Below are 22,443 nucleotides of genomic sequence, written 5' to 3' on the forward strand. Positions count from 1 at the left end.
CGAGTATCTTCTGGAAACATGGTCAGGAAAGCATTTTTTGGGGAGCTCTGAAACACACTATCCATTCCATCTGCAAATAACTCCCAATACACTTTAAATCTAATCTGCATTTCCCCACTTTGTCTTCGCCATCTGCTTGCATGTCTGCTGCTTGCAGACAGTATCTTTAGCCAAATACGACTTATTCTAAGCTAACCAGTAGCTCAGGATAGAGAACACAAGGCAACCAAGTTCATGCTTTCTGCTTCAAATTTGCCAATCTTTGCATTCACTGTTTTCCAGTTTCCAACACAAGACAAAGAGAAGAGAAGAGAAGAGAAGAGAAGAAGCAAAAATATTCTAATTTTCCCAGCACATATACCATCCAGAAGTTTGTCAATAAAGTATTAGTGTGCATTTGTCTGGTGGTTTGCTAAAGTAATTCTTCCGGTAGGCTGACAGGGTTGCAAGAGAAAGGTAAGTTTTAAAGCCAACACACCAAATGCAGAGAAGCTTCAAAGGCCTGTCTTCCACCAGATCACAAGGCCTCCTAAATATGTTAGAGCAAGTCTTGAACTATGGCATCAACCTTACAAAGACCAAAACTCCATTTCAAGACTGGAGTGAATGAATGAAATACAACCTAGGCAGCAGCCAGGGGGGCGGCCGGGGGACTGGGATGATATGGAAGGCAGTCTTCAATCAAAACAAAACCCAAAACAGGCGAGGCATTCTGGCATGACTGCTCTATCAAAACCTGAACTGAGAGAGAAAACAAACAGCGGCTTTTTCTAAAGTAGTCAGGATGCTACTGGTCTGCTGTCTGTAGTGATAGCCAAGAGTGCATACACTGGCAGAAGCATGGTAAAACTGTCACGTGATGTGGCTAATAAAGACCTACTTCACAGAAATAATATTATATGAAATAGTCTCATTCAGAAGCTTCTAAAGTATTTGAATCTGTGGAATCATGTCCAACAATGATGGGACCAGCCCTCTGACAAACCTTGTGCAGGTTATCTCAAAATGTTCTAGGAAAGGTGGTTGAAAAATAAATGTGCACATACACTTGCTTTATTTTGCTACTATTGATCAGAGTTTACAGATATTGGAAAGAGTTCAAATTCTTTGGAATTTTACCTGAAAAGTAAAAACAGTGATGAGGAGTAATAAAAATTAGCATAAACATTCACTTTTTGGTAAACATATATACCAAGTCATTTGCACTTTCTTTTTCTCTAATATAACAGTACAAACAGCACACCCAAACCCCCAATGACCAATATAAGCTTTCAAAGGGAACACTGTTTGGCTTTATAACTGATACAGCAGGCACTAAAAGTACTGAATTACGGGACATCCCTTTATGATGGCATTGTTGTGGATAATTACGAGCACTATAAAAAAGGAAATGATTTGTAGAACATCATTTATGGCTTGTTACAAACACTTTCACTAATAAATGGTAAGATGCCAACAGAAATGAAGCTAAAATGGCACTACTAAGAAACAGGAGAGAAATCTCAGTGTACTTTGAAAATTTCCAGCCCTTACACAGACAGAAGTAAACATGGATTAAATATGCTCACGACTCAAGGAATGTTCTACTGGGAAAAAATGGAATGCCCTGCTTGAGCTTCTTAGATCCCAGGTTGTGAGAATATAACCCAACATTTTGTTTTGGGTCCCAACTGTTTTTAGTGAATTCTAAAGAATCCAGGTTTAATATCCTGTTTCTTACTGCTTTTCTGAGAATGAGAGGAGGAGGAATGACTGTTTTTCTTTGTTGAATATGGTTGGCATGTCCATATATCTACCAGCCTTGGCCCTCTTATCCTGTGGTGCAGTTCACACTGCCATTCAAACATCCTTATTACCATCCTGAGGCTGGAACATCTGGCCAATAAAGTGGAAAAATCAGTTCTCCAGCCAGCACTCCGTATTTCCTTTTGCAGGGAGAAAACCTCTGAACAGCTGACTTGTGCAGGGGTGGGAAAGCTGCTCCTTTGGTCACTACAGAAAAAAAGGAGGGGGAATGGAAGGAATTTCTCAGCAGTCAGGAAAAAGTGGGAATTCCCAGCCATAGAAAACTGTCCCACCCTAGTGCTCAAGAAAAACATGCAGGTACAGTATGTTTTCATGTTTCCTTTTGAGCAGGAGCTAAGCTGATAATTAATTTCACAAGATCATTGGGACAAAGAACAATGACGCCAAACTCAGACTGGAATAGCTTCTGCATGTGAAAGAGACCTGCTTTTTAGTAATTAGATAAGTACTGAGGAATATACACATTATTGCTTCATCAACTATTGCCAAAGATTTAAGTTATAAAATTCAAATGAGAAAATATGTATTTTTCATTGGATCACTGCTAAAAGCCATACATTGTCCAAACATTTTAAAATATATTCAATTTAGGGGAATTTCAATCCCCCAAAACACTGCAAATAGTATCACATACAATTAGAAACACCACAGAATTTTGCATTACTGTAATCTCACCTAACCAAAAAACTTTTGGCAAGAAATTAAAATGCTATTTTTCTCTTATTTTTTACAGTGTCAAAAATGCATCCAGTCCTTTCAATATGAAGCAAATCCAGTTGCCACTGTAGTGTTCGCTGCGTGACCTCCAAACAGATAGGACTGCAGGAGAATGAAAAAGAGGGAGGCCCCTTGACCGGGGAAAAAAATGGTACAAAACAGTGTACAGTGAGTGATATTTCTATGAAAAAGGAACAACCACAGAATACAATACTCCAGCTTCGAAGGTTAAGTATTACTGATGGAACCCTAGCGATGAGCTGGAGTGATATATGCCAGAATTCAGAGGCCAAGCCAGCTCCAGCTACTGGTTTGGATGACTATACACTAAAATACATGGATATCTACTCCTGTCATATAGCTAAAGTAAGAATGCATGTCAAAGTGAATTTGCTGACTAATTTATTTCAGTCTGTGCAAAGAAAATTACTTCCAGAAAAAATGTAATGTAGAATTGCAGCCTTACCTGTAGAAATTATATAGGCTGCAAAACCAAAGCTTGAGTATTACGTTACCTAGATTATTTACCCAATTATGTTTGAATCATTATAACCAGTTTGTTCAGGAAGTAATTTGCTTTAAAAATTAAATTAAATTCAATTTACATTTTTAATAATAAAAATTAATTTTCTCAAATGAAATTATAACATAATCAATTAACAATGCCAAACCAAGTTTTGCCACAATGTATATGTCATGAGTAAGGATGGCGAGCAGGGGGCTCCCATCCAGACTGTTAAGCACATGCGTAGCACTGAGGAATTGGGCAGCCATTCAAAGAGACACAGAGCGGGACCGCCTTAACCCTTGGGGGTTATATGTCTGGGTTTTTCCCACGCTTCTTCAGTTTGTTAGGATTCCTGTTATATACAAACAATAAAACATTAGAGACCAGTTCCTTGTCTCAGCGTGTTTCCTGGCTGTTAGGACAGTATATCTTCAGAAGAGACCTGGAGCTAATTCCTATTGAATTCACTTAGGAGTTAGAAACATTAGCAAATGCACTGTTGTTGCACTTATGCTATCTCTTTGAAGATATATACCCTAATATTTTGGGTGCACTCCTAAAAATGCACCAGCTGGTTCCTAGGGTGTTAACATTTCAACGTAGTCCCTTGCTCAGCCCAAACTCAATACAGTAGCTGTGTTCTGTAAGAATTCTGGCTTGCTTAGGATCCCAGGAGGGTTCCGGCATTGGAGGTAGGCTGCGCTGAGAGTGCCTGTTCCAAGTCACCCAGTGAGTTGCCCGGCTGAGGCTGGGCCACAACCTGGGTCTCCCTTGTCCGAATTTAAAACCTTAATCATTACACCACGCTACTGTAACTATACTAAATACTGCATTTTCAGTATTTTTGGGTCTCCATTTTAACAGAGTGTTCTATGAATTTTGTCCCAGCGCACTTGGAATGCTAGAAATAGATTAAATATTTTACCTTAGAGGTGTTGCTGATAACCATGGATCAATAAGCCACGTAGGGTAGACAGAAGAGAAAACAAAAAGGAACAGAAGAAGGCAACAGCAGACTATATTCTGCCAAGGAAACTGCTTGGTCATGCCCATGAAGTAAGCACAATTCAAAGGGGATTATCAGAAGTGCAGCTGCTACTATCACTGATATGAAATAAACAGGGATCAGTACCAGCAACAACAACTCTTCATGGACCCGATTAAAGTAAGAAGTGCCAGAGAAGGACTGTTGGCTGAATGGAATAAAACAACTGGGATACCTACAGAATCCACAGGATCAAAAGACAGGACCAAGTAGAAAGTGTACCAATCAGAGCCTGATGTTTTTTAGATCTACGTTGACAAGAGTTTCCAAAGCTTCTATTTCTGGATCAACCCACCATGTGAGTGCTCCTGTTAAGTCCCACTCCCTGATGACTTTAGTCAAATGAAGTCTGTTTCCCAGCATCATGTACATGTTAAGCATCCATGTTTGCAGGAGGAAAAGCTCTGCATTATCCTGCTTTACGTGTGATGGCTTCCACCTACAGGGCTCCGGCTCACAGGAAAGGCAGTGCAGCTTCTCTCCTACTCTTGTTCATGGTGCATTCCTCCAGGGAAGCTAATGTCGTTAGGATGATGTCCACAGCGGCTATTATTTGCATATTTACTTGGGGTGGGGGGGATGAAATACAATTATAGAAACAAAACAGTGATAACAAATAAAGTCCATATTATTTAATCTTTATACCACACAATTGTAATTCAACTATACACTGAAAAGAAATAGGACAGTAATTTACACAAGTGGAAGCATGTGTATAACATGCCAGCAACATAGCAGGCACACATATTGATGACAATTCTATGCTGCAGGTTAGTGAGAAAATTGAAGACCTGTGTATGTATCATCTAAAACAACATACTAATTTTAGCAGTGGATTTAATTCATCAATGCTCACCATATGCTGTATATACACACAGGCATATACAGAGGGACAGAGGAAAAAAAGAGAGGGGAGGATTTTAAATGAAAACAGGAATGCATGTTCTACATTTTATTTTAAAAATAAAAAATAAAAACTGTATAAATTTTTCATCAAACCCAACTTGTACTGCTAAGCAGATTGACAGAACTGGGTCAAGTACTTCTCTAGTGGATCTGGCTGATTTCAGTCAATTGGCTGAAACTGCACCTCAGATGAGCCTTTAAAAAAAAAGCATTTCAAACATTTTATTTCTAGCATTCAGGCAATTTTGTATCTGGGATAATGGTCATGGACCAAGGCAAAGGCTATATATCATTTTAATCCTGTTTTGTTGATTTACAGATAAGGAGCAGGGAAGGCAAGTCTTCCAACTGTGAAAAATCATACCTGTTTCTCAACGCTCAATGCCAAGTCAGAGGTCCCCTTAAGGCATAAGCAAAAGAAAATCAGATGGTTTGGCCAACTACAGAATGCAAGAACATATATAAAATCATGACTATCCTATTAAGGGAAGAAATGTTAATTACAGCTGTAATAAACTACGGTGTGGCACACTCAGTAACAAAGCATCTTAATCTGTTTTCTTCCATAGGTTACATAAATCTTGCAAAATTGTCCAGGGTTGTTTTACCTGCAGAAAGGAGTAAGGAGGGAGCTGCAGCACTATTGGAAAGGTGGGGTAGGAGGCAGGTGATAATTTTCCTCCAGTTTATCTGTGGAGGAAAAGTGGAAGGAGTCGATGGGGTTGGTTTTGCTTGCAAATACAGCCTAACGGGGGAAAAAATCTGAACTAATCATATGCTGTATAGCTTGAGATTAGTTGGGCAGGAAGAAGAGCAGTCACTCTTGGGGATGGCTAGCTTCCTAGAAGGATCCTGTTTTACTTGTGGATTCATAGAGAACCTTAGCCATCTGGTTTTTATCATATTTATATTTTATTGTGTATCTATATTTATTTTATAGTTATATATTGTACTGTTTTAATTACATTTTTATTGTAAACCGCCCAGAGTCCCTCCTCAGGGGGAGATGGGCAGTCATAAATTTGATTTAAAAATAATTGCAAGAAGTGCATAAAACCTGAATGGCTGTGCCTAACCTTTGTATCACACAGACCCCCAAACCAGCCTTCCTAGATCAAAAAGGTTATAGGTGAACTTAAATTTTATCCCATTCCAATATAATAAAATAAGAAAGAGCCTGAAGATACAAAACTTGCTAAATTAAGATGGAAAAAACTAGGATACTTGTTGTTGCAGAGCTTGCAGAGATTCAGAGTGTCAAATTAGTTCCATATGCCTTAAATTAGCGGTAGTTTGGATCATCCTTCTCCTACAACATCCTAATCCTCAGTTCCATGTTTAACCCCAGATCTCCTTCTCTCCTCAAGCACCATCTGACTCCTAAACCTAATAGTTTACTTGGAAAAATAATTTCTGTTCTGAAAGGGCTTGAAAATATTCTGTATAGAGTTCAGTGGTATCAGCTGTTAACAGCACAACATTATATAGTTCTACTCAGACAAAATCCTGTAAGGTTGCAGTTCTATACCTTTTTATTTGGGATGAGAGAGCCAGTTTGGTGTAGTGATTAAGACATCTGGCTAGAAACCAGGAGACTGTGATTTCTAGTCCTGCCTTAGGCACAAAGCCAGCTGGGTGACCTTGTGCCAGTCACTCCCTCAGCCCCTAGGAAGAAGGCAATGGCAAACCACTTCTGAATAAGCTTGACAGGGAAGCTGCAGGGACTTGTCCAGGCAGTCTCCGAGAATCGGACATGATTGAATGGATTAAAAAAAAATGGGGTGAACCATAAACTAACCATTATGTATGGAATAAATAACCATTGGTTCTATATAATATGCTGATTGTATAATATGCTAATCCATAAACCAGGGTTTACAAAGAATATAGCTAAGTTTATTGTGCAAACCAAACTAATGGGATTTATTTCTATGAATTGTATTGGATGAGACCAAGAGACCATCTGGTCCAGTGGTAAAATATATGCCTTGGAAAAGTCCAGATGCAGGGCAGGACTACATCTGTCCTACCCATATCCCAGCAACTGGAATCCAAAGACTTACTGAGCAGACATATACTGTATAAGTGTGCCATTATTTTTTTAAAAAAAGAAGAGTAGTATACTCAAATTCTGTCATAAAATGGTAAGTTAAAAGTGTTAAGATTGACCTAAAAACCATCAGAGGGATTTCTATAAATATGAGAAATATGAGTAATGCAGTATGTGAATTGAGAGTTATTTTATACCTATACTTCTTGACATACTGTACTGTATTCCTCTATTTGTTTCATTAGACATAGAAGGTTAAAATACTAAAAATTTAGGGAACACCTTCAGTTTAATTTCTATAAGGCACCTATGAAAGGTGTGATCTGAAATTGAAAAGTGGGTAAGTCTTTAAACTTCACCCGGATTTAGAGGGCAATATGTGGTACCCTAAGTGTTGTTTGTTTTTAATAGCCATCAATCCTCACCACTGGCTACACTGACTAGAGGTGATGGAAGTCCAACACTAAACAAAGGGGGCACACATTGTCCATTCCTGTCCTGTGTGGTAGCTTGTGATTGATGCTATAGTTTAGAACACTATTTACTCAGAAGCTTGTTTCAGTCTCTGCAGAACTATGCATAGTGTCTACACACAACAGCTCATAATTAGGTGTGTGATTATCTATGAGAAGCTATGCACTCTTGTCTAGCATAGTCCCACCTGAGGCACAAAAGCCAGCTGGGTGACCTTGGGCCAGTCATTCTCTCTCAGCCCAACTCACCTCACAGGGTTGCGGTTGTGGGGAAAATGGAAGGAGGAAGGAGTATTAGGTATGTTCACCGTCTTGAGTTATTTATAAAAATAATAAAGGCAGAATATTGAATAAATAAATAAACAGTACAATGCTGAATTTATATCTCACCAAATTTCTGAACTATTTATACATATTTCTGCAGGATTCATTGAATATCATGTATGTGTCCAATATGTTCTGAGTCACTTGAGCAAAACTGCTGATAGCTGGATTGATCTACAGGTGGTCCTTGCTTTTTAAAAAATAACTTTTATTGCTTTTTAATTAATAACAGAGAAAACAAAAGGCAAAAGACAATAATATTAAGATACATACACTATCAAGAAGGAAAAAAAGCATAAAAAATGCTATTAGAAAAAAGTGATGAAATACAACAAAGGAAAAAAAACTTGTCATAGTATGTTGTATATCATTATAGTTACAATCTATATCTCTATCTATATATATTTATCTAATGTAAATATTATTCAGATGCATATATATTTCTAATACATTTATATGACTTACAGGTGGTCCTTGCTTAATGACCACTTGTTCAGTGACCATTCAAAGTTATGACAGTGCTGAGTGGTACTTATGAACAGTCCTCATAGTTGTGGCCACTGCAGCTTCCCCATGGTCATGCGATCGCCATCTGCAAACTTCACTGCTGGCTTCCAACAAGCAAAATCATTAGGAAAGCTGGCAGAAGGTCACAAATGGTGACCACACGGGATTTGCTTAATGCTGGCAACTGGAAGTGCCGGAACTGCTGTTGCTAAGTGGCACAGTCATGTGATGTTGTGCTTTATCACTGCGTTGCTTACAGATGGAAATTCCAATCCCAATTACTGTCGTTAATTGAGGACTACCTGTATCTGTCTGTCTATCTTGCACTCTATATCTAGAATGCATAAACATTTTAAATTGAGAAGGAATGAAGACCATCTAAGTCATTGCTATAGGTGGTGACTATATCCTAGATCCTCCAATGATGCCAACATGCCATGCTTGTGGTTGCTGGAGTTTCTTTCAACTGCAACACCGACTCCTGAATGCCTACAGCATGTGCTGCCTCTTGATCCTCAACTGAAGCTCAAATTCCTTTCATTCTTGTACAAGTGTGTTTTTGAACTCCAAAAATCTCATTTGCCATTTAATGGTCATTAGGCTGTGATAGACTTTAGGGTCTCCCCATTAGCCCATTAAATTGAGAGTTTACTGCACAATGTTTTGGAAATCTAGAGGTATTGTTGCTGATACCCTTTTATTCTCAAAGATGTGATATGGTACATGGTCTATCATTTCTGAGTTCATTATCTACGGTACAAGCACCCAGAACTGCACCTTCAAAATAACTTCATTTCAGCAATAGATTCTGGATAAATGAACACCTGCATTCATGGAAAAGCAGTACTGTGGTATTTAGTCTTCCTATATCCTCAATAAATTATCAGTATGCATATAATGAATGCAACTTTCATATGCAGACAGATCTGCATATCATCAGCAGAGTATATCTATAATTTGGAGTGATATATACTCTGGTAAAAGTAATTAATTATTTAAACTAAGTAATCCTAATTCAAGAATGCCCATAAAGTACAGGAAATTCCAAGGAGCCCACTGTTTAGTATACATATAGAAAGAAGTTTTGTTACTAGCAAGAAGTTTTGAGCTGTTTAATTAGCATGCAACTCTACTTCTTAATAAGGCCTGGATTTAGCAGGTAGCATTATTTATTTACTTATCGATTCCACTCTTATCGATTCCACTCTTGCTCCCAAATGAGTCTAGAGCTATTTTCAAGGAAAAAAAGGGGTGGAGGGAGATTTTTTTTAAAAATCACAGTAAATCCAACATTGCCTAATAACAGTCAATAACAAAATTAAAATTAACTGCCCCCCCTACAAAATAAATAACAAGCATACTTCAAGGCAACAATTGATACATAAATTTATTTATTTGTCACATTTATATGGCCACCCATCTAGCAAAAAGTGACTCGACTGTGTATAACAATTAATAAAACAACAAATACTTGCAAATATAAATACATAAAAACAGTCATTATAAAAATATAAAAAGTCATTATTAAGAATAAAAATATTATCAAAAATTAAAATATACAAACCACATGGGCAGAGTAAAAAGATCAACCACAATGGAGCCATCTAAGGAGGACTCCAGTTCCCTGGGACCCCCAGGGCAGGCCATGTGACATAACCAAGGTCTTGAAGGACTCCTGGAGCAATAGCAGGGGTGGAGCTAACCTCACCTTGGGGGGAAGAATGTTGGGCACCATGGCAGAGAAGCCCGCCTCCTGGGGCCCACCAACTGCAACTCCCTGGCGGATGGTACCCACAACATGCCTTCTCTGCCAGATCTAATGGGACAGGGCTGATGTAACTGGGGAGAGGCCATCCCTCAGATAACCCGGCCCCATGCCTTGAAGGGCTTTAAAGGTCAAAACCAGCACCTTGAATTGGAAGCAAACTGGCAGAGATGTAATATGTGCTCTTCTAGGAGCACACATAACTGCACACACACTGCATTCTGCACCAGTTGAAGCTTGTGGATACTCTTCAAGGGTAGCCCCATGTACAGTGCATTACAGTAATCCAATCCGGAGGTGACTAGGGCATGAGTGAGTGTGAGGAGAGCACCCACCTCCAATCCCCTCAGTTGATCCAGAAGGATACCACGGTCGATGGTATTGAAAGTCACAGAAAGGTCAAGTAGGGCAAGGATGGATGCACGACCCCCATCCCACCCATGCCAGAGATCATCAAAAAGCTCAACCAATGCAATTTCTGTCCCATACCTGGATCTGAATCCTGACTGAAAAGGATCCAGATAATCTGCTTCATCCAAGGTCCTCTGAGCTGTTGTGCAACCACCTTCTCAACCACTTTCTCCAAAAAGGGGAGGTTAGATACTGGATGGAAATTCTCCAGTATGGTGGGGTCCAGTGATGGCCTCTCGAGGAGGGGGCAAACTAAGACCTCTTTAAGAGGCAAAGGAACAGCCCCCTCACTCAAAGAAGAATTAACCACCGCTAGAACCCATTCACACAACACCCCTGGGCTGCTTTCACAAGCCAGGAGGGGCATGGATCTAAAGAGTAGGTGGCTGAGCTCACCGTCCTAAGGACCCTGTACACTTCCTCAGGTCCAACAGGTTCAAGCCATTCCCAGGTAACCGGCAAGGCTCCACCACAGGCATCTCCTCTGGACCTGCAACAAGGCTGGTGTCCAACTGCAAGAGAAACCGAGTGATTTTGTCCAACCGATGCTGAGCAAATTCCTCCACACACCCCTGCAAAGTTCCCTGAGCCCCCTTTACCCAAGAGCACTTGTGACACCCAAAACAGGGCTGTGGAGTGGCAATCTGCGGACACAATAAGGGCAGAGAAGTACTAATGCTTTGCCACTCCAAACACTCCTGGTGACTGCCTGGACAAGTCGCTTCAGTTTTCTTGGCAACATTTTCAGAAGTGTCTTGCCAGTTCCTTTTTTATAGGATGGAGAAAAGGTGACTGGCCAAAAGTCACTCCATTGGCTTTGTACCTAAGGCAGGACTAGAAGTCCTGCCTCCTGGTTTCTAGTCTGATGTCTTAACCAAAAAGCCACACCGGCTTTTTGTTGAGAATGAGAGAGACTTAACTGACCTGTTCAATGAGGGACTATCAGTGAAAGATGAGATAGATTAATTTGTCAAGGCAACCCAACAGACTGCACATATTGTGCCTGCTTGGCCAATGATGGAGGACTAAGTATTGTGGGAGAACATGGGTGGGAAAGAAAGATGCCATTATTTGCTTTCATTACTCTTCCTTCTTCTCTACCCATATCTCAGGGAGTTCAGAACTTGAATCCATGAAGCTGGGAGCCAGAGTGCTCCACTAATTGCCCAGGAGTAATTATGTGGTCACTTGCAAGGCCTATGTCTATTTTACTGAAATACATTATCAGCCCTTCCTCATTCCCTGCCAGTACTTCTACCCTTTTTGTAAAAAAAAGAAAAGGAAGAGGAGGAGGAGGAGGGAAAAAAGGTGACTTTTATGTGTAATCCATAATCCCTAGCCCCTGAACTCCATAACTATCATGGATCAGTAGCCCCTTCCTTTCATTTCTGAACTCAGAATAACTGCAGCAGGCATGAATTTTTACCATGTCCCAGGTTGGAGGGCTTAGAATCTGATTTGCATGAATGAAGGGCATTCTTAATTGCCTTCCATCATTGTTAACTGAATATACAGTTATATATTTTGGATTCTAAAAGAGAAACAATTCAATTGCTGAGATTTCTGTTTTTTTATCCTGTTTTCTTTCAATACATCTTCTTAAAAAAAATTCTGGAAGAATCTTGATTGCTATGGAGGTGGGTCAGCTAAGAATTAGACACCCACTGTCTTGTTATATCTTGGACTGGAAGAGTCTGCACAATCCAAAAGGGGGGAAAGGCCTGAGGGTGGGAGGAAAGTATCTCATCAGCTCCAGCAGAAAACAAGTGGATATTGGAGTCTCTGATGCCCCTTCCCTGCCACTCCTTGTTCTATGCACAGGAATGAGGGGGAGAAACACCACAGCTTCCTGCTACTCTGAATCAGAAAGAAGAAGGGGTGCTTCCTGGTACTTCCAGACACATAGAAGGGAAGGGAATTGAGAATGGATAGGAGCATAGGATAGGAGTAGTCCTGATCCAGGGAGCCTGACAGGGGAATTTGTTTAAAAGGATGGTCCCTGCATTAAATATTTATTTAATGGTCAACCGCAGCAGAAAGTTTGGGAAACTGTTTTAGGAGCATGCTGGGACCACATTATAAAGCCTAGTACAGTCAACAGAAAAACGTTTTATTTCTTTCCATTTCCATTTTAGTTTACTGTAATTAAAGTAAAATATAGTTAACACAAGTACTACCCAGCTGTGTACTTTATATTCCCTCCCTTCTACCACACTAATAGAGTTTTGCAGCAACTGAGGACAGCAATCAAAGCTTTTGGGGGCTGCTTGTGATCTGGGGCTCAGTTGTGTAACTGAGCACTTTCTTTTGCAGTCAGCACCTAAGGAATTGGGTTTTTTTCCCCCAGTTCTGTCCCAGGGTGATGTTTTCATATTTTTATATTCCTCAAATGAGCTCCCAGTAGTACACATGGCCTCCATCCTCCTTTTTGTGAAGAACATACCTGTGAGATAATTTTGGCTAAGAAACAGAGTGAGAGATTGGCTCAGGATAACCCAATGAGCTTCATGGAGTCCTTGTCCTAGTTCAGTTTTTCTCAACCTTGGCAACATTAAGATGTGTGGACTAACTCCCAGATTTCCCCAGCCAGCCATGCTAAGTTGCTAAGATTGAAAAACACTGTCCTAGCTGAACACATTGATCAGAACATCACATTCCCTCTGTTTGAGTTTAACATCCAGTACTTAAAACTGTTGCTTCAATTTTGAAGAAGAAACTGTACTAGAACAGTTTGGACTCCATTTAGCAACTCTTGCCTCCCACATAAAAGCAAACATATGGAAATTGTTCAGCAATTTGCTTCTGTACAATTCTTATGTGCCATTAGTCTTTGTAGAAGAGTAATTACTGTAAAAGATTATACTAAAAACTAGATTTTCACAGATAAAATCAGAAGCAAACCTTTGATGCAATGAACTCAGGTTACAAAATACTGAATACTTACAGTAGTTGAGAGTTCCACTGAATTCAGCAATGCTTATGCTGAAATAGCCATGATTAAAGTATTCAACAAAAAAGTACAGCAATTCTGCCAAAAACAATGAATCATGCTTGCTTATTACAGTTCTAAGGCAAAAAAGCCACAATCTGGGGTTTCTGCTACATTTGCATTATATGATTTTAGCAACAGAAGCATTTAAGGTGTATTACTGTGTGGAATATTGAACTGAGATCATAGCATCTCATAAATATATATAAATAAAATATATGGCGAGGTTACCATCATTAAATGCTATATCAATTCTGGAACTAAAAGAAATTAGCAAAAAGAAAATGAAGAAGAGAAACACATTTCTTCCAAAATGCTAAAAGGTGAATTCCCACTGCATTTCAGCTATGTGATTTTCAACAGATATTGAACATATTTGCAAATTATGCTAAGACATATTGTGACTAGGTTTAACATTCCATCCAAATTTGGAACATGGTTTAGACCAGTGTTTCTCAACCTTCCCCACTCCCATGGCCCTCTTCCGACCTTGTTTTTCTCCTGTGCCCGCCCCCCCCCGTCCAGGTCCCATTACCCGATATGGATATGGGACAGTAACTGGTCAATTTCTGGCTTTTCAACAAGACAATATTTGCAGTACAATACACTTAGCTTTTCTGCGGCCCCCTCAGCATGTGTTGTGGCCCCCCATTACATGTTTTCACCTGTGACCCTCTTGAAATGTCCTAAGGCCCCCAAGGGGCCATATGATCCCCAATACTGACAACCGCTGAATTAGACTATTGCAATTCATGTATCATGCTAAGCCCTATTGTTATTTATTTTGGCTTACACTGTAGCCCATAAATCATGGTTTATGGCTTAGTGTGACATGAATTCCTAGACTTTTTTGGGGGGAGGTTGCCTTCAAGTCAGTGTTGACTCCTAGAGATTTTTGGAAGTGGTTTTCCCTTGCCTGCTTCCTAGGGCTGAGCGAGAGGTACTGGCTCAAAGTCATTCAGCTGGCTTCATGCCTAAAGCAGGACTAGCATTCACAGACTCCCATTTTCTAAACTCATACCTTATACCACTACCCCAAACTAGCCCTAGCAGGATGCTAGCAGACACAAATTACAGTCAAGAAAATGTATTTATGCTGATATCTGTTAGAATTAATTATGAAAGTACAAGACATGAATTTCATTTGGAAAAAACCCCGAATCCTAAACCTGCAAGAAACTAGGGGATGCTAATAAGGGAAGAGAGGAGAGTTATGCACATGGGCAATGGTTCATAATAACTTTTGTTCATTAAGCCAAGGCTGATTACCAACACAGAATCTGTTCAGTTAAATCCACCTTTCTAATCAAATAAGATGATTCCAAAGAGGCATTCCTATTTAAATATTTTTCAGATGGTTCAAATACAGATATGCATCACTTGATTTAGCAGCATGCTTTTTTATTGCATAACAGACGGAAAGTGGTGTAAATAGAAAGGAAGAATTTAAATGTTGAGATAAATCCCACTGAAAACATTCCTTGGGGTAAGTACATGATGGGATGTAACGCTACTGGTTTACCTCAAATACTGTGGCAAATGCGAATCTCTTCAACTTGCAGCTGAACTCCTGTAATTTGCAAGTGTGGTACTGCTGCTTTGAAGTAAAATTTGCTATGACCCTGTTGTACTTTGACCCAGCTTACTGTAATTTGTTTGTAATTCTATATGAAGACTCTTTTATCTGAGAATTACCACAGCCTGTTCTTGTCCCAGGATATCAGTATCTCAGGTGAAAGTCCCAATTTACAAATTTATCTTCTATTTGATGCTTCCAGGAAGAACAATATTGATTGGTAAGAATAAATTGTGTTAGACCTTCAGGTCGAAAATGAGTTTCTGGCCAAATAACCATGCCCTTGTTTCAGTTTTTATGAGCCCTGCCTCCAGACACAGAGCAACATTAGACAGACATTTGCCACTTGGAATGTCTTTCTTAGGAAGCTGGTTGGGCTCTAATCTATCATAGTTGATGCCTGGGTTTAACTGAGCTCCATATAGAAGCTGTTCTGGCATCTTGGCTTAGAAAAGACTCAGTGCAGCTAGCATGTACTGGGTACTTTAGAAAAGAAAGCAAGAATTGTCGTTGAATTCCTCTGGGTGTTCAGAGCAACCTGGATAGACTGAGTGGGTTGCTTCCCCAAAAATTGCAGCACAAAGCCCAGATACTTAAAATGGAAACCTGCTCTATTCTATGTTCCACAAGGGTCCAAGTCAATGTTTTAAAGCCCCTTACAAAATGAATGGGCTTTGTTTTCTTTTAGTTAATTTGTAACAAATGTTCCTTGAAGAAATGGGTTAGTGTTGTCATGACCTATCCAAGGCTCAGCAATATCTGTAACAGTATTATAGCATAATCTGCATAAAACAGAATAGATGTTAGTTTGCCAGTATGGGTGGGTAGAAGTTTTCTTTATTTAAGGCACCCACCAATGCAATGATGTAAAGCCCCCTGCCTCGTTAGCCCTGCATCTGTTCCTTTCTAGCATTCTTCTCTCTTCCAGGTCCACGTCCTTCAGGAAGGAGTGAAAAAAGCTACCATTTGTGCCCCCAGCTTCCTCACCCTCCTGCCCAGTGCTCTGTAGCCCCTTGCAGTGTCTTCAAAGGTATGTCTGGCTATGCTATTTGTTTCCACATAGATCAGTAGGAAGGGAAATTTGTCAGTGGTCTTAAAGAACATAACACCTCAGCACTCTGGGCTTATATTTAAGTTCTTTTTGAAGCCTGTGTTGTATTCTTAAAGTAAGAGGGGAGCTTCCATGAGCAAAAACTCCTTCATACAAATAGCAAAATATGTACTTCACAATGGTAGAATTCACACATCACATTAAACCATGATGGAGCTTGTTTAATTTTTGATCAGCATCTTGTGGGAACCAAGACAATGTGGTTTATAAACCTTGGCTAGCACAATCTATGAACCCAATCAATTATGGTTTATTCAACAAACTGTGATTAACTATGAATCCAGTCATAGGCAGCTGTGTGTGGGGAAAAAGTAGGCTTACCAAAGTATCTTAGTAGGAACCAGATTGCAGAATATCCATAGTAAATTACCAGCTCAAGTTCTTTCATCCCAAAATATATTCGCTGTATGGCAGATTGATACAACATTTGCAGGTGTTTAAATATTTTTTCTTTATTTTTCTTCTTCAGTTTATAGGCCACCCAACTTCTAAACAACTCTGGGTAGCTTACAACTAAAAAACCACCACATAAAAGAATACAACCAACTGGAAGAGCAAAATACCATAACAAAACCAAAGTAGATCAGAACAAAACAAAACAAAAAGGGGGTTCCACAATCACCCTCCCCCCTGGGAGAGTAACTAGATCTTCAACAATTTCCTGAACAACATAAGGGTGGAGCCACACAGATCTGTGGGAGGAAATCATTCCAGAAACAAAGAGAAATATATAATTTTTGTTTCACTGAAAGATTGAAGAAATGCAAAAAATTATTTTCTTTCTTGCAAAAGTAGCCAGAGTTTTAATTTTATATCACACTATTGTTATTACTATCATATATTTTTTGCATCTAATAAATCAGATGAGAAAATCATCAATGGAACAGTCAAACTGAGCCAATATGCTACAAGCTACTAACAGCACAATTTCACAATTTTTAAAAAATCTCTATTTTGCAGAAAGTCTTTTTTTTCTATTTCATTAATTAACAAGAAAATGCATTGTCTGATAATCTAATTAAAATATTTTACAGATCTCCTTTACAAAAGAAAAATTGTCATTAAAAATAGTTGCCTAAAGCTGTCTTTAAAAAGCAAATAAAGTATTACAAATATGCAATTAAACGCAATGTAATAAAAGTTGTGCTGGAATTCTATTATTCCCCACATATTCTCCCATCTCAAATTAAAGCTACTATTGTTGAAGTTTACTGATTTTATAATCCTGTATCATTTTCTTCCTAGGAGTTTTTAGAACTAATTCCTGGAATACATTGAAAGATCAATTTTTACCTAGCAGCTATGTTCACAGAACTTATGAAAACAAAAACTCTGATCTTGGGGTATGCTGCCATCTTATATCTGTCAGTATTTGGTAATGAAAATCTTAAGCCACAATTTTGATTTACAAAAACCTCACTTTGTAACCAAAGTACCTTGTAGATTTCAAATTCCAATTTTCATTTCATTTTACTGCACTTCACTTCATTGTACTGCAGGGCATTCATTTATTTACTAGTTAGTTTTATGTTGCCGGGCCTGCCCTATGAAATCCGGTCATAGAAAATTTGAGACTGTGTTCATGTAGTCACATGTACAGTGGGAGGAAATTTTAGTCTTTCATGTTTGAGAAAAATAACATTTGCCTCTTTATCCAAGCCAATCAACCAACAGTTTTGCAAAACTACATATTAGAGCCCCAAACAATGCTGAGACCCGGACTAGAGAATAACTGGCATGCATAAGCCATAATTTCATTGTTTGAGGCAACATGTCAAACTATGATTTGCCACAAAACTATACTGAATTTCTAATCTCCTCTCACAAGCACAAAAACCTATAATGTATGAACTCATACCTTCTCATTTATTCAACAAACAATGGTTAACAAAGATTGTTGCATGAACACAGCTTATATATACCTTCCATACATGTTAAGTTTAAAAACAAGAAGAAAGATATGGGCATGAGAGATATGGACAAATGGAGGAAGAAACAAGTACTGTTTAGGACGCAGCAACCTTTTGTATTAATCACCAGAAGATCACAAGCCTCATTTTTGCTGGGTTTACACATAATGCTAAGTCATAATGTGTTTTGTTTGGCTGTGGTTTAATGTACTATATCAACCCAGCCACTCTGATTTATAGTTATGGTCTATTAAATCATGTTTAAGTAAACCATGCCTTTGTGTGATCTCTGAACCAGGTGTTTGAAGTAGTACCTTCCCCTTTCAGAAGCTCTCAGTCACAAAACATTAACATGACCAGAACTCTGTAGAGGAAGGAGCATCGTTTTGCTCCATCCTTAAAAGTTAGATAGCGAAAAGGGTCAGGACAGTTTGAAAGGTTTACACATGTCAGGCCATTGAACGGTGTTTGATTTTGGCTTAGCACGGAGTGTGAATCTAGCCATTGTGATTTGTAAACAATGGTTTATGGCTTAATACTGTGTGAATTCATCCAAATTGTGGTTTAGTTGACAAATCATGATTAAACCTGAATCTAGACACTATCTGCACCAATGCGCCAAATATACAAGAATCAGCTAACCTAACCTTATAGCTAAAGTAATCAGTTCAGTTTAATTCAGAGCTTCCTATAACATTAATTCAAAAATAAACAGTTTTCATCCTGAGCATGTAATTTTCACATGGATTTCCTTGCCCTCCCCATGCAGACATAGAAAATTTGAGCATCCAACTCTTTACAAAAAGCAATTCATATAAACTGCATAAAACTACTAGACATGCAGTTTCTTCTGAAATAGAATTATACTCCTCAGTAGAAATCCTTCAAGTGCCCGAAGCATAAAGCAAACTCCAGGTCATTAAGTGTACTTCCCATTGTAGATAATTAAATGTGTTCCATCTACAAAGTGTTTGCTTTTTATTTGTGAAGAACAAAAATGACTGGATATTCAATTTAGCTAATAAATAATAGGCAACTTGCTCCTTTCCAGATGGGGCAAACGACTATGCAATAAAGAGTTAATCGCTCGCTGATTGGCTTTAAAGCAAAGCAAGGCAAGGCACTATTTCATTAGGCGGTTTCTCATCTTACATGTTCCAAATATGTCAGTTAATTTCTGACTAACCTTGTACTAACACTAGCTCTGTTCTATTAGTTTTGGATGTTGCTCAATTTTCACATGTTCTATTATGGTAATTATTTTGTCATAAATCGAAAAGGAGGGACTGACAAGAACTGAGCTTATTCAGTGAGACCAGAATAGAAGATGTGTGCTGTGATTATAGATACCCAGAAATGTTTTTTAAAAAATGGAGGTCAAAGAAGTGTGATCAGAGATGAGGGAGACAAATATACCTGTAGTATTATCCAAAGGTGTGTTCCTGTTCCCTATACTATTACAGATGATGAGAGATATTGCTGCTTCCACTCAAAACGGCTTGTTCCTAGACTAGGAGATAAGGCTGACGGCAGCATCACCCACAGGTAAGTGTTCCATACTATGATTATGCTGAGCAGGCTTGCCTAGCATCCTTTGGCCGAATCAGAGCTTCAGCTGCTAAGTATCAACAGACATTTTCAGCCTGGAAACATCTTTTCTCCTTTTTGTATTTTCTTAAGCAGGACAATCCTATGTGGAAAGAGAGGGAGGAACCAAGGCAGACAAATTGTCTTTTCCAGTACATTAACAGTTTGTGGTGACAGGTGGGTGGGAGGCATAGTTTTTTCTTTTCTGTTTGGCTGTTTTTGTTCTTCGTTACTTTGTCCTCCCACAGATTCTAATCAGAGGGAAATGAACTATATCAAGGCTAGCACGTTTCTTCCTCAGAGCACAGGAAAGCACTAGATACTATGGCTCTATCACTTTTGCTGGCTCACCTCTGGCATGTATGTGAGTGTCAGAGTATCACTGGCTACAGACTTTTCCTCAGGCACAGGAAAGATGCTTGCAAGATCCCTTCAATACTGAACCTTTTTTAAACATGGAGAAGGTAGACTTGAAAGATCTAATGGCATTTGGAAAGCCCTATCATGGACACAAAGTGCAGCCTAGAAGAATGGACTTTTCTTTTCAAAGCACTTACTTACCTGTTTCTATCTGTTGCTGCTATTCAGAAGGCTTTTAAACTGCAAAAGGTACATGTCTACACATAATATTTTAATGGAAAAGAGCAAGTGATAAAGGCCTTCTATCCCTTCCTTTAAAGAGGTCTGATTAAATACCTTGGTTATACTGGGGAAGCTGACAAAGCATTTTGTTCAAGAACTCAACTTGATAGGAGAGAAGCAGGAATGGGATGGAGAAGAGGAGCCAGGGAATTAATAATAGAGATCAAGTAATAAAGAAAAGGGCCCATACTGTGATCAACCTCACCCTTTTATCCCCTAATAATATGTCATACCAAATAGCTTCGATATATTCTATACAATCAGGATCTTAAAAAAACAAAGCAACGGCAAAGAAAAGAAAACCTTAGCAACAGTTTGGGTTGGCTACCACCTGGAATCTTGGAAGAAAAAAGTACATATCTAAACAGTATCAATTCTAATGGGGCGGGGGAGAATTGTGCAGAAGGATCTTAAGCAATTCTCCAACAACAAACAGCCCTTCTTACTATATGATATCTTCACCCTGTGGATTGGGTGACATTTACAATGCTTTACCACTGTAGATTAGGATTTAGAAACCATGATTTAATACAGATTGCTAATTTGGTCAACAGATTTTTTTTTTCTTATGGCAAATAATTTTTTGGGTTGAAGACTAAAAGCTAATTTAATTAGTAATGCAATCTAGTTTATTAAATACTAAGAACGTGAACATGTTACTATTTTAGTAAATTCACAGCCCTAATTCCTTTTTGCTTATTACCTATATCAACAATATACAAATCACTTCCTTTTAGAAAATGGACATTTATTTTTAGGATGGAATAATGTTGAAAAGTTATTTAGGATCTATTTTGATCCAGGACACATTATAATTCTATTTGCTCTTACCTGCTTTAAATTCTATAGCTCCAGCCTGGAATTTAATTACTTTTTTTTAAAACTCATTTAAGGCTATGAGTATGTATGGGTGTGTAAAGAAAGCCTTATTTCTTTCATTGGACTCTATAGCTTCTCCTTCTAAATTCGGCTGTTAGAAAACAGTATTTCAATCTGAGGGCCTACCTTAAAGCACATTCCACTGAATCCTGCTATATTTATCTGAAACACAAAGCCATGAAGCTATTCAAAAGAAGTTGGTTGAGCTAACAAGAGACAGAGTTCTCATTTTCCAAAGCATATGATTCTCCACAGGATTAACCCAAAAATTCCCATTCTTCCAGTCTGATACTAGCAGACTGGCTAATGCCTGTCAATGAAATTTTGCCATTGAATGCCATCATGTGGGCATGTTGCCCATCACAAAACTGCCTGCTCTGAAAGTACCAAACAGAGTGGAAAGAAGGGGGTCTAAAACCAACTCAGATGCCCTCTAGCCAAAATAAATGCCTTCTTTTTTGCTTTATAAATCCAGTGACTGCACTGGAATAAAACTGTAAGGAAATCGCATCCCCCCTCCCTCTCTTTTTCTTCAGGAAAGTTTGATCTGTCCATCCCACAGTCCTAACTCCAGAGGCTAAAGGGGTGACATGCCATAAAGGTCTTCTCCTACCACCAATACAGCTTCAGGCACACACCAGCCCAAGAGACAAACGTGACACCAGCCCAGCGAGTTAGCACGCGAGTTGTTAATGGGAAGAGCAGACCTTCCCACCGGAGGCTGAGGTGAGATGGGGTGGGGACAAGGGAAGGCGATGCCCAAGGTAGCCGCCTCACCTTTCGAAAAGCATGCGGATCATGAAGATGCAGAAGGCCAGGGGAAAGACTAAGTAGAGATCCTCCGCCTGAGGGAAGGTGGCTTCTTCGGTGCTCTTCAGATCTGCCCAAGTGACATTGTGTGGCAGCCAAAACCTCTCATTCCAGAACCAAGCGAGGATCCCTGCCATCTTTGCTTTGTCTGGCTCAGCCTCCCCCCCACCTTTTGCTTTGCCGCCGCCGCCGCCGCTGAGGATGCTGAGGCGTGAGCTTGAGCGTGCGCGCCCGCCGATCTTAATGTGCCTTGAATCTCGCCGGTCGGAGCGATTGATGCTATTCTAAACCCCTCCCTAAGCAGCAGCAGCAGCAGCAGCAGCAGCAGCAGCCACCAAGCTGGGCCCGCCCAGCCCTCCAGCTTGCCTGCTCAGGGAAGAGGCCGCCCTGCCTGTCACAAGTCCTTCAGAAGACGCCCTCTGATTGG

At 39.4% G+C, this 22,443-nt stretch overlaps 1 protein-coding gene across 1 annotated transcript in view; it reads right to left on the reverse strand.

The window, feature by feature from the left end:
* CERS6 (ceramide synthase 6) overlaps positions 1-22,189 on the reverse strand; it is a 112,885-nt gene extending 90,696 nt beyond the window's left edge. Inside the window, exon 1 of the mRNA XM_063292240.1 lies at positions 21,984-22,189. Within this exon, the coding sequence (XP_063148310.1) occupies positions 21,984-22,153 (170 nt within the window). The 5' untranslated portion in view covers positions 22,154-22,189. The remainder of the gene's footprint in view (positions 1-21,983) is intronic.
* Between the last annotated feature and the right edge of the window lie 254 nt (positions 22,190-22,443).

This window comes from Candoia aspera, chromosome 1 (genome assembly GCF_035149785.1).
Source record: "Candoia aspera isolate rCanAsp1 chromosome 1, rCanAsp1.hap2, whole genome shotgun sequence".
NCBI classification, from domain to species: Eukaryota; Metazoa; Chordata; class Lepidosauria; order Squamata; family Boidae; genus Candoia; species Candoia aspera.